Raw genomic sequence first — 12,918 nt, forward strand, 5'->3', positions numbered from 1 at the left:
CCACCCGCCATTCTATATTCTACATTGTCCTTAACGATTAACTCACTTCTTTTATGGTTTATTTTATTTCATCTCTCGTGACTACCTGATCTCCATTTACCTTTATGCTTGTGCCTGCGTGATCTGCTTTTACTTTTAATGCTAGTATAAATTGTCGTTTTTAAACATTGTTGTTCACTGCAACCAAGGTTGTTTTTATGATCCATTTTTATTTCATTGCACAGTGCTTTGAGTTCTGAGAAAAGCGCTTTATAAATAAAATGCATTATTGTTTATTATCAACAAACAGCAGATGGCATAGTGAGAATTGGAGTGATTTCAAACTGGGAAAAAAAAAGCATTTTGCATTTGACAATGGACAATTTGGCAAATTGTCAAACTTCTTGGGAAAATAGGACTATTCACAAGGAAGTAGGGCTGCAATTAGTTTGGTCATCAATTAATCTGTCAATCATTATGTTGATTAATTGGATTTAAAAAGCAAATGTATGACTTAAATACAGACATTTATTTATTTATTATTAGGGGTCCAGCCCACAGGGCTAATAATAATAAAGTCTTGTTGCAACCGAGGCTTTTCAGACATCTTGTTCAGACGACAGACTGGAGGAGCCGATGCAGCGTTCAATGTAAACTCGGAAAATTGGAACTCGTGCTGCATTTCACCAGAACCCTGAAAACTGTATACTGGACCCCATGTTTTGTTGCCTACAGCTATATTTATAATTATTTCTTTCGCTGTCAAATTCTGTGATACTTGTTGCTGTATTATAATGGCCCCCGATGGAAAGGACTTAATATGTGACACACCACAGCGAAACCTGTATTGTTGTGCATTTCTAAAATCTCCACGAGCCACCAAATAAGTTGAAAAAAGCTTTCTCGAAGGATAATGAGATTTTTCCAGATTCGTGTTAGTCAAGTCAAGTCACACTTCATACCAAGTGCATTTCATACCAGGGCAACACAATGTGCTTTACAAAGAAATACAAAAAAGAAGGATAACGTAGTTGTCAGCTGGTCATTACAAAACAATGCCCCTGAAACAACAGCAACAACAAAAGCAGCAGCAACACAACAAAGACAACAATAAAAGCAACTCCAACCACAGTAGCCACAGCAGCAACAGCAGCAGAAACAGAAAACAACAACAGCAGCAACAGCAGCAGCAGCAGCCACAGAAACAACAGCAGCAGCAACATCAACAGCAAAAACAACAACAGCAATGCCCACGCAAAGACGTCACCGGAACTGGTAGCTCTCACCGGAACCGGAAAAGTCACTCACGTTAGAGTTATTAGAGATGGTTAAGTTGCGGTACAAGGGTAGAGATGTTGAAATTAAGGCACAAGGCTAGAGATGGTAAGTCGACGCATAAGTCTAGGGATGGTTATGTTGAGGCACAATGTTTGAGATGGTCAAGCCAAGGAACAAGGTCAGAGATGGTTAAGTTTAGGTATAAGGCTATCAGCAGCAACGACAACACCAGTTAAGGTATGAGGTTAGCAGCACCAACAACAACACCAGCAGCAACAATAGCAGTAACAAAAACAGCAGCAAAAGCAGCAGCAACAGCAGCAGCAGCACAGAAACACCAACAGAAAAAGCAGCAACAGCAGCTATAGTAGAAACAACACAAACAGCGTTCAAGCACAGACATCACTGGAACTGGTAGCTCTCACCGGAACCGGAAATCTCCTCATCTGTATTGAGTCAACAGTGTGCACCATCTAATCTTAATCCAGTCAGTCCTTTAATTAGCGTTCCTTAATTACGGGTACAAGTTTTCAGTCACACCTCAGTAGGGAGATCCTGTTGAGTCTCTCTCTCTCTCTCTCTCTCTCACTCACTGTTATCTCACAACAGAAACAACAACAGGAAAAAAAATAGTAGCAGCAGCCAAAAACAACAACAACAGCAGCAGCAACATCAGAAAAAACGACAACAGCAACGCACACACAAAGACGTCACCGGAACCCGAAGTGGTAGCTCTCACCGGAACCGGAAAAGTCACTCAGGTTAGAGATGTTAAAGATGGTTAAATTGAGGCAAAAGGCCAGAGATGTTTAAGTTAAGGCACAAGGCAAGAGATGGTCAAGCTTAGGTATACGTTTCGAGATGGCTATGTTCAGGTACAATGTCCAAGATGGTTAAGTTTAGGCAGCAGCAACAACACCAGCAGCAACGACAACACCAGTTTAGGTATAAGGTTAGCAGCACTAACAGCAGCAACAGTAGCAGCAACAACAACAGCAACAAAAACAGAAAAAACAACTCGAACAGCAGCAGCTCAGTGCGAACAATCTGAATTCCCTAATCCAAATCAGGTAAAGTTGGGGAACGATTCAAGAAGTAACACACACACACACAAAGATGTCAGTCCTGGCCACCTATGGAAAGGCCCCCGATGGAAAGGACTTAATATGTGACACACCACAGGGAAACCTGTATTGTTGTGCATTTCTAAAATCTCCACAAGCCACCAAATAAGTTGAAAAAAGCTTTCTCGAAGGATAATGAGATTTTTCCAGATTCGTGTTAGTCAAGTCAAGTCACACTTCATACCAAGTGCATTTCATACCAGGGCAACACAATGTGCTTTACAAAGGAATACAAAAAAGAAAGAGAACGTTGTTGTCAGCTGATCATTACAAAAGAATGCCACTGAAACAACAGCAGCAACAACAGCAGCAGCAGCAGCCACAGAAACAACAACAGCAGCAGCAACATCAACAGCAAAAACAACAACAGCAACGCACACGCAAAGACGTCACCGGAACCGGAAGTGGTAGCTTTCACCGGAACCAGAAAAGTCACTCAGGTTAGAGATGTTAGAGATGTTGAAGTTGAGGTATAACGCTAGAGATGTTGAAGTTAAGGTACAAGGCCAGAGATGGTTATGTTTAGGTATAATTTAGATATGGTTAAGTTTTGTTACAATGTTGGAGATGGTTAAGTTAAACAACAGCAGCAGCCACAGAAACAACAACAGCAGAAGCAGCAACATCAACACCAGCAGCAACAACTACAAAAAACACAGCAAAAACAGCAACACACTCACAAAGACTTGACCGGAACCGGAAGTGGTAGCGCTTACTGGAAACGGAAATTTCAACAGTGTGCACCATCTCATATTAATCCAGTCACGGTGCTTTAATAAGTGTCCCTAAATTACAGGTCAAGTTTTCATTCACACCTCGGGAGGGAGACCCTTTTGACTCTCTCTCCCCAAAAACACACCCTTCTTATGATCCTCTCACTGAAATCTCACAACAGAAACAACAACAACACCGCCAGCAATTATCGAAACAGCAACAACAACAGCAGCAAAACTAGCATCCACACACACACACACACACACACACACACACACACACACACACACACACACACACACACACACACACACACACACACACACACACACACAATAGACTGTAGTGAACAGCAAGGTTTTTAACCTGCATTTTAAAGTATTTAGTGTGGGGGCCTCTCTCAGGTCCCCCGGTAGGGTGTTCCAATTACTGGCGGCTTTGATACAGAAGGCAGCCTCTCCTGCTTTAGAGTTGGAACGAGGGATAGTTAAAAGGCCACTGCCTGTGGACCTGAGAATTCTTGCTGGTTCGTATATAATTACCATTTCTTTTATATACTGAGGTACAAGGCCATTTATAGCTTTATATAAAGTTCAAGTAGCAGAAACTTAAAATCCGTTCTTGTTTTGACAGGGAGCCAATGTAGAGATCTAAGAACAGGTGTGATGTGTTGAAACTTTTTTGTCCCAGTGAGAACGCGTGCAGCCGCATTTTGGATTAACTGTCGGCGCTGCACAGCTGATTTGGGGAGGCCGGTGAATAGGCCATTACAGTAGTCCAATCTACTCATTTGTTCCTTTGTGGATTTTTTTTATCTCAATGTATTTTCAAAACCAAGTTTAATTTATAAAAAGTAGATAATTGTAAAACCGTCAAGTTAAATATTCTTGTTAGATTGCATGGGGAAACACAGTTCACTTACCGAGACGCTGAACAGTGCAAACGCCGATCGATCGTTTCCTTTAAAGTGACTGTCCAGGTGAAAATCATTCCTCCATATTCCATGTGATGTGAAGTCACAATGTGAAACCGTTTTGATAGAGTTCAACCTTTAAATCGTACTAGTTTTACACATACCTGGATACATTGTGTAGGTAGCGTAACCCATGAAGAAGAAAAGCTGACGTCACTTCCGTAAACCGAAGGTTAAAGCGCAGGATGAGGATCCTTCGATTTCACTTGTCTGTGAAAACTCTCATCTCCGCGTTGTTATAGATTACGAGAAGCGCCTAGAACGACAGCGATGCCGAATCTGATATCGGCTTTATCCCGGACTTGGAGAACATTTCAAACAGTGGATTTCAACCTGAATGTAACGCTGAAATTAAGTATTTTCAAGAACCACCGGAGGAGAACAGCGATACGCCCGTCGTTGTTACAAAGGAAGAAGTTGATGACGTGATCACAATGAAATCTCAAGACTATCAAGGGATTTTGGACGTACTGCCCAGTGTCAGAACTCTCTCTGTTCATGTCGCAGGTCATGGGTCCGCCAACAGGATAATGACCCAAAACACACAGCTAAAAGTACCCAAGAATGTATAAGAACAGAACATTGGACTATTCTGAAGTGGCCTTCTATGAGCCCTGATCTGAATCCTATCGAACACCTATGGAAAGAGCTGAAACATGCAGTCTGGAGACGGCACCCTTTAAACCTGAGACAGCTGGAGCAGTTTGCTCAGGAGGAGTGGGCCAAACTACCTGTTGACAGGTGCAGAAGTCTCATTGAGAGCTACAGAAATCGCTTGATTGCAGTGATTGCCTCTAAATGTTGTGCAACAAAATATTAGGTTATGGGTCCCATCATTTTTGTCCATGCCATTTACATTTGTTTTATTATGTAAAATATTCTGTTGAATCAAAAATCAAAAGCAAAGTCTGATTTCTATTAAATATGGAATAAACAATGATGGATGCCAATTACTTTCGTGAGTCACTGCATTCTTTGCTCGCAATAACCACACAAAGACAGACGGATGGAGAACCATATATATATACATATATATATATATGTATATATATTGTTGGATGTAGTATAGCGCACAAAATGGTGGCTAATAGAAATAACAGGGCATTTTACTTAAAATGGTGCCCAACATATAAAATGTCTCTTTATGACATCTCTCATCCAAATAGCCTTTATGACGACTTGCCAAATAACCTTTATGACAACTGGCCTAGGACGATATATATATAGGAGCGTGTCTAAAGACTCGCTCTCTCTCTCGCTTGGTCGCTCCTGCTTTGGGGTCGTCTCCTGGTCTTTGTCATTGTGCCAATAAAGGATCCATTCTGCATCGCATCCGTCTCCATCTGATTGAAGAATCTCTCGACATCAACAAACCTGGGAGGGATCGGTTTCCCAGATCCCAACAATATATATAAACCATATACATGCATAAAGTCGTAAGGGTGCTTCAAAAGCTTGTCCATTGATTTCAGCTATCACGCAGCCCAGGCTTTGTCATAGCCAAAAATTTTCAAACAACAACTCGGCAGTGCGAGCAGAAAATACACCACGGCACAGTTTAGCACTTACAATAGTGCACACAGTCCACACAGAATGGTTTGGCTAGATTGGGAAATTTGAAAGCGTGAAAAATGTAAAGATTTTTTGAGAGATGCTATTCAAAGCAAAGCTGGGTATTATGGGGGATAGACGGCGCTCACTGTGTCTTTGACAGCCTGAGAGAAGAGAGGGGGTTGGTCTGACAGGCAGGACAGGAACAGGGCGACAAGCAGCAAGATGTAGTAGGTGTAGAAGGTGGCGTACCTCCACACGCACACCGTGGATGGCTGAAAACACATAAATTATTCAATGTCATATCACAATCGGGATTTGAAAGGAGAGCAATTTACTTTTAGCAGATTTTTATTAATTTTATATTACAAATATGCTCTGCTCAGGGCATACGCCCTTCCTGCTGACGGAATAGTTCATTTAAAAATAAGTTGATGATACATTGAGATGATGGTAGTGCAAGGGATGTTCTTAGAATTTTCTGTTAAGACAAAATTGATTGATTGGAGCTGGCCTTTAAAGCCTCTGAATCCGAATAATGAGAGCCTTCCCCCGTAAAGTAACCTGAAAAGCTCTTGGCATGTTAATGCTTACCTGGTCAAGGGCCTGGATGATCTTAGACCTGAAGGTGACAGTGGCACATAGAGTGGCCAAAAGCCAGAAGTTGAGCATCACGCCAGACGACTGGACCCCCTTCATGCGCTCGTACTGGGTCAACATTGTGGCTAGCAACTGCAGCACAACCAAACAGGCATACACACAGATAAAGTAAACATCTGCTTTGTGTTAACAATGTCAGGTAAAGGTCTGTATACTACCTTCAAAATATTCAACAGTTTCAACACTTCATGGTGTTTTCCCCCTCAATGTCAAAATAAGTCTGAATGTCTCGAGATGAAAATGACTAAATCGTTGTCATGGCCTTACCTGTTCTGAGATTTTCAAAGATAGAACTAGTGGTCGACTGACATGGGTTTTTCAGTGGCCGATGCCGATATTTAGATAGCAGGGTGGTAGATCGCCGATATATAATGATATGTTTTTTGCATCTGATAAAATACAACAATTTATTATTATTAATAATAATAATAACAAATGAGACACAAAATTGCTGAACTTAAATGAATTTTTATTTAACACTAATGTTATTGTCTGCATTGTCTCTGCAGTCCAGTTATTAAAAAAAACGTATCAACTAAATAAATGTCCACAGTTAATCAAAAGACAACATTTGGAAAAAATGTTTTCTGTATGAATGAAAAATAATGATAAACAATAAAAAACAAAATGTCAAAAACGGCGTCATATTAAAGACTGGTCTGGAAATAGTCTCCCCATTACAGAAATACAGGATTTATTATTTTCAAGTTAAGTATTTACACAATAACATTCCATTTTTACAAAATTAAGTCCCATAGCAACGGACAGCAACGGGGATGTAGCAGCGCTGTCTTGGGGAGAAAAGAAAACATATCGGCAGACCGACCAATCGGTCGACCACTAGATAGAACCAGAAACCTGTTTCACAAAAACCTCATCATAATTAACAAGAGATTTGTTGCAATTCCATTGGCAATTCGCTTCATATCTAGTCCTCACAAATAAATGTTAACACTGTTACCTGCGTTCTCAATGTGAAAGGCCAATCCATCAAGTCATAGGTTTCTTAATAGTACTGTAATGCACCCAGCAAGGTTGTGGCTATGAACAGTTATAAAATGATCGGAACCCACATTTTAATAAATGCCTGTACGACTTGCAATGTTTTGTTCATGCTCAGGATTGGGGAGTAATACAAAAAGTGCCTCGGGTCATTGTGGGTGACAATAGTGTATATAAAAGACGCGTGGGAAATGACTTTCACTTCAGCCACAATTCTTGTTTGAGGCCAAAACTTCAAAATACATTTAAAAAAAAGTAGAATGAATAGGACTTTTGGATTTGGATGGATGAGCAGGTTGGAAATGCGTTGTCCAATCCATTCACTGGATGGACAATTTCAGATCAAAAGTGAAAAGCACAAGGTGAACTAAACGGCAATGAAACTGCAGTAGCTGGTTTCCATGTCCACTTTGAAGGGGCATCTACAGGTAAGCAAAGCCTACAGTATTTGTTGACAGTAATTTAGTTACATTTATTAGCTGGTTGCCTGTGTTTGTGCAGACATTTATAGTTCAAGTATTTTTAAGACATGAACTACAAGAACGACATGAATTAAAATATATGAAATGTAACTAAATGAGACCCAAAGTTCCCAGGATTTTGCTCATCCCCCTGCTTGAGGACCACCGGACTCTCCATTTTTAAACAGGATAAGTAAATACTTGTACACTACTAGACTTAAGATAACCTTTCTGGCAAACCAAGACGCTGTGGTGGAAATTCACTTTCACTACTTTAATAAATGAACCTACAATCTTGGTGAGAATACAAGTCAGAATAACTTTATTGAGCTCAAGAGAACATCACCACGTCCTCACGCGGGAACTCTACAAGATGTTCCAACAAGAGATAACAGAGAACCACGTTTATACCATTCCTTAAACTGTTCACATATCAAGCCCATAGGTAATGGGCATCCCTCCATTACCTCCGGACAAAATCCAAAAGGAGGATATCCCAGGAATTATTATCTAATGTTTTGTTTAATATATATTATTAGATTGCCCCCCTGTATACAGATACTAAGCTCCTTTGATGGATAAGGTTATTGGATGAAGGTCGCACACTGTAATCTCCCATTAACATTAGGTTGTAAACACACACACACACCCGATGAGTTTGACAAAGTGACACCACACACACAGAGAGAGAGAGAGAGAGAGAGAGAGAGAGAGAGAGAGAGAGAGAGAGAGAGAGAGAGAGAGAGAGAGAGAGAGAGAGAGAGAGAGAGAGAGAGAGAGAGAGAGAGAGAGAGAGAGAGAGAGAGAGAGAGAGAGAGAGAATAGTATAGATGCATACAATTCTAGAAATACATAGTAACACTTTTCCTTTGCAATGAAATTTCCTCTGATTGGGGCATGACTTGAATGTTTTTTAAACATGAAAATATCATTACACAATAGCAGATACAATACAAAAAATCTAAAAAGGTCAGCTATCATCAGGATAATGGTCAGGGGCAATGTAAAATATGTGCACTGACAAGAAAATGACTGAAACCCCATTTGACACCAGTATGGTCCTAAGGGTGTCTGTAAAACAAATAGAAAATTGGTAGAAGTCTGACCATGGTGATGCCAAGCATGGTGGGGCTGACCAAGAAGACGCCCGCAGAGCTGCCGGTGCTCTGGCTTCTTTCCCAAAAAGAATAAAAAACATCCGCCCAGCAGATAATCCACAGTAGAAAGCCAATGGCCTGCAGAGAGAAAATAAGGAGACGACAGAAGGCAACGCTTTTCTCTCAGATAAGAAGAGGTGAGGTCGCCCCCGAGCGCATGAGACACAACCTGAGAATTTGAACTGTTGAAAAGAAAATAAGTAACAACTGTGTGTTGCCGGTATTATTTTCTTTTTGGGAAATGTGGAACTTGGGGTATTTGTACATATAAAATATTAGCACAAATGATGCGGGGAAATGAGAATTCAAAGCAAAGATGTGAAACTTTAGAATTGAGGTTAGTGACTTAGTCTATACATACACTACTCACAAAAAGTAAGGGATATTGGGCTTTTGGGTGAAATTTATGGAAAATGTAAAAAGTTCACGCTACAGTGATATTATATCATGAAAGTAGAGCATTTAAGTAGAACCATGCAATTGGTGATTTCCGCATCTCAAACAATTTATTGAAACAAAAGCCAACAACAGTGGTGGGTAAACCACAACAAAAAATGTCAATGTCTCAATAACTTTTCATGTGCCCTTGAGCATCAATTACAGCTTGACAACGACATCTCATGCTGTTCACAAGTCTATTTATTGTTTGCTGAGGCATGGCACCACACTCTTCTTGAAGGGTGGCCCTCAGGTCATTGAGGTTCTGGGGTACAGAGTGACGAGCCTCTACACGGCCACTCAGCTGATCCCATAGGTTTTCTATGGGATTCAGGGCTGGAGAAAGTGCAGGCCACTCCATTTGAGGTGCCCCAGTCTCCAGCAGCCGTTGCCTAATGATGCGACCTCGAGGAGCTGGAGCATTGTCGTCCATGAAGATGAAATCGGGCCTTTGCTGTTCATGCAGGGGCACAATGACTGGATAAATGATGTTATTCAGGTAGTATGGGCTTGTCACTGTACCATTCACAAAGTGTAGGGCAGTTCTGTATTGACTAGACACACCTGCCCACACTGTAACACCACCATCACCATAGGCTTGTCTGGTGACAACAGTGGCTGATGCATAGCGCCCTCCTTGACGTCTCTAACATCGTTGGCGGCCATCATTTCTGCTCAACGTGAATGGACTTTCATCAGAGAACAGCACTGAGGCCACTGGTCCCTCGTCCAGCCTAAATGCTCCCTGGCCCATGCAAGACGATGATGCCTGTGCCTGGTGGTGTGGTCACGTACCCTTGCAGGTCGTCTAGCACGCAGACCACGCTGATGTAAACGGTTTCCAATGGTCTGATGTGACACTTGGGTGTCTCATGATGTCAAAATGTGAACAGCGTGATCAAGAGGACTGTTTAAATACCAATTTTAATTGAATCAGGAAATGTATTGGTCGATTCATGGATCAGACACCTGTTGTGAATTTTGCCGTTCAGCTCCTTGTTAGAGAACAGCAAGTTGAGCAAAAAGTACTGAAACATTGAACAGTTGGACATGTCCATTCAAAAGTTCAGAGAAGGTCAAATTAAGTTCACCTGTAAAGGTTATAGTGCATTTTAGGTTCATCCTGAAATTTCACCCAAAAGCCAAATATCCCTAACTTTTTGTGAGTAGTGTAAGTGTTATTTTCCATTTAACCCTGTAAAAGAAGGAAAAGACAACTGGGACAAGGAAAACCTGTATGATGTAACATGTTTGAAACGCTACAGAAATATGGATGGTGTCTGGTTTACACATAGTCAATATTATTTACCTGATACCATCATTCTTTGGGGGGGCTTTTAAACATAAAAACTGGTGGTTAAATTAAATTCTTACTTCGGATCACAGGTCTGATACAATGTTAGCAGAGATTATCTAATACAAAAATACAATACCAAGAGCCATAACTAACAGTCCAAATCTGAACTGCATAATAAAATGGTTATTGCCATCAGACAATACCTTTAAGTTCAAGAATTATCGAGCCCTACCTACTACTCCCCTACATCAACGCTCTACTTACAGTTTTGGCTTTGTTGAAGTGACTCATGCATATGTAGCCCCGGTCATGGCCACGGAGGTAGATGAGGTAGAGTGGGGCACACAGCCAGAGGTAGAGGCAGGGCAGCCACACCAGCACTGTGTTCTGGAAGCACTGGGTCAGGTCAGGGTTCACTGTGTGCCATGTGCGGTTCCAATCCTGTCAAAAAAGCAAACAAAAAAAAAGAAAAAAGTGTTCCTATCAATTTCTGATTATCCAGTCATTGGCCGGAGTTACCGTTTCACACATGTAGAAAGAAAACTGAGGTTGTCTGTGTCAGACGCATTTGAACTACCTGGAAATAATCAGTTTGGTTTAGACGAGGGTCGGAACCTGGGTAGAGTGTGCAGGAGGCAGGATGTGGTGCAATGACGCTGCAGAGTTTTACAGCACACCCAAGATGGTGGACGAGGCTACAGACTTATCAGTAGTTGGGCTTTTCTTTTGTGTTCCTACTCCATGCATTTGGACGTATCCGCAATATAATAAAGGAATAATAAAGAAAGCAGAAAGGAGTTCGCAGCAGCTACACTGCATGCACTAAGATCAGCATATAGGTAAATAACAGCCGCATTATAGAGACGTCATTAACACGGACATGCCCACTCGCTCGCTGTGAATGATCCGGACAATAACCTGCTCCATTCACACAAACCTCTCAATCAGACATTACCCAGACTTTGCACTAGGGTACTGGCTGGGTAAGGTCCGGGTCAAATGATTCAGACATTTGCATTCACACATACAGCTAATCCGGGTAATGTCCAGATCATTTCAGGGTTGCAGTGCATGTGTGAAAACAGCACAGAGACACATTCAAGAAGTGAGGCCCAAAGTCGGACGTTTTGGTTACTCAACTAGGTAGATATTTTGCCTACCATGTCGGTAAAACACCTTCCAGTGGCCCTGGTTTGAATCTGGCATGTGGTCATTTGTTACATGTCTCTCATTCTTCACCCCAATATATCCTGTCTCTCTTCACTGCTAGCGGTAACAAAGGCAAAAAAAATGCCCATCAAATATATTTAAAAAGACAATAAAATGACAATAAAAGTTCACAGGATTTTTTGCGATTTCTTATGTGATTGGGGCTTGATTGGGGCACCATATTGTTCCAATTTTCCAAAACGCAAAAATAGCATTACACAATAATAGAAACAATATAAAAAAATCTAAAAAGGTGAGCTACTGTATCATTTGGATAATGGTCAGGAGCAGCATTAAATGTGTGCACTGACAAGAAATGGCTAAAACTGTGTGCCACGTCTGCTTCTTGGTTCATTCAACATCGTTATATGGCCGTACCACTTCCTAGAAACACAACCAATGTTAACCCTTAGTTGAGACTCTCTCGTTCGAGAGAATCGCTTTGGATTTCATCGGACCATTAAACCGCAGTGCTCAGGGCTATCAATTCGTGTTAGTCCTCGTGGACTACGTGACCCGATACCCAGAAGCATTGCAGCTGCGCAGTATTACGTCCAAAAATGTGGCACACGTCACCAGCGTTTACCACCCGCATACGGATGGCCTGGTCGAGCGCTTCAACAAAACGTTGAAAAACATGATCCGAAAGTTAGTCCATGTCCATGACAGCCGAAATTGGGATACATGGCTGAACCTTCTGTTGTTCGCAGTGCAGGGGGTTCCCGAGTCCTCCACGGGGTTTTCCCCCTTTGAGCTACTGTTTGAGGCAGGAGACCTCGTGGGGTGCCCGATCTGATTAAGGAAAACTGGCAGGAAGGTCCCAGCACCAGTAAAAATGAGGTCCAGTACCTCCTGGACCTGAGAGCAAAGCTACACGCATTAAGGCAGGAAGCACGGGAGAATTTGCTCCAGGCCCAGGAACATCAGTGCTGCCTGTACGACTGGGGGGCTTGGTTAAGACAATTCTCCCCGGGAGACAAGGTGTTAGCAAGTACGAAATGGCAAGGGCCCTTCATGGGCACACGAAGCATGGGGGAGGTCGATTATGAAGTCCAACGCACAGACGGTGTGGGGT

General features: G+C 41.8%; 1 protein-coding gene across 2 annotated transcripts in view; it reads right to left on the bottom strand.

Moving 5' to 3' along the window:
• abcc1 (ATP binding cassette subfamily C member 1 (ABCC1 blood group)) overlaps window positions 1-12,918 on the bottom strand; it is a gene marked incomplete at its 5' end in the record, with an annotated part of 115,479 nt that overhangs the window by 97,684 nt on the left and 4,877 nt on the right. For both annotated transcript variants that reach the window (XM_080009112.1, XM_080009111.1), the window contains 4 exons: window positions 5,769-5,894; window positions 6,214-6,351; window positions 8,849-8,977; window positions 10,899-11,075. In XM_080009112.1, coding sequence (XP_079865238.1) covers window positions 5,769-5,894; window positions 6,214-6,351; window positions 8,849-8,977; window positions 10,899-11,075 — 570 coding nt within the window. The remainder of the gene's footprint in view (window positions 1-5,768; window positions 5,895-6,213; window positions 6,352-8,848; window positions 8,978-10,898; window positions 11,076-12,918) is intronic.

The sequence above is a fragment of the Zeus faber genome (genome assembly GCF_960531495.2).
Source record: "Zeus faber genome assembly, chromosome: 11".
Lineage (NCBI taxonomy): Eukaryota > Metazoa > Chordata > Actinopteri > Zeiformes > Zeidae > Zeus > Zeus faber.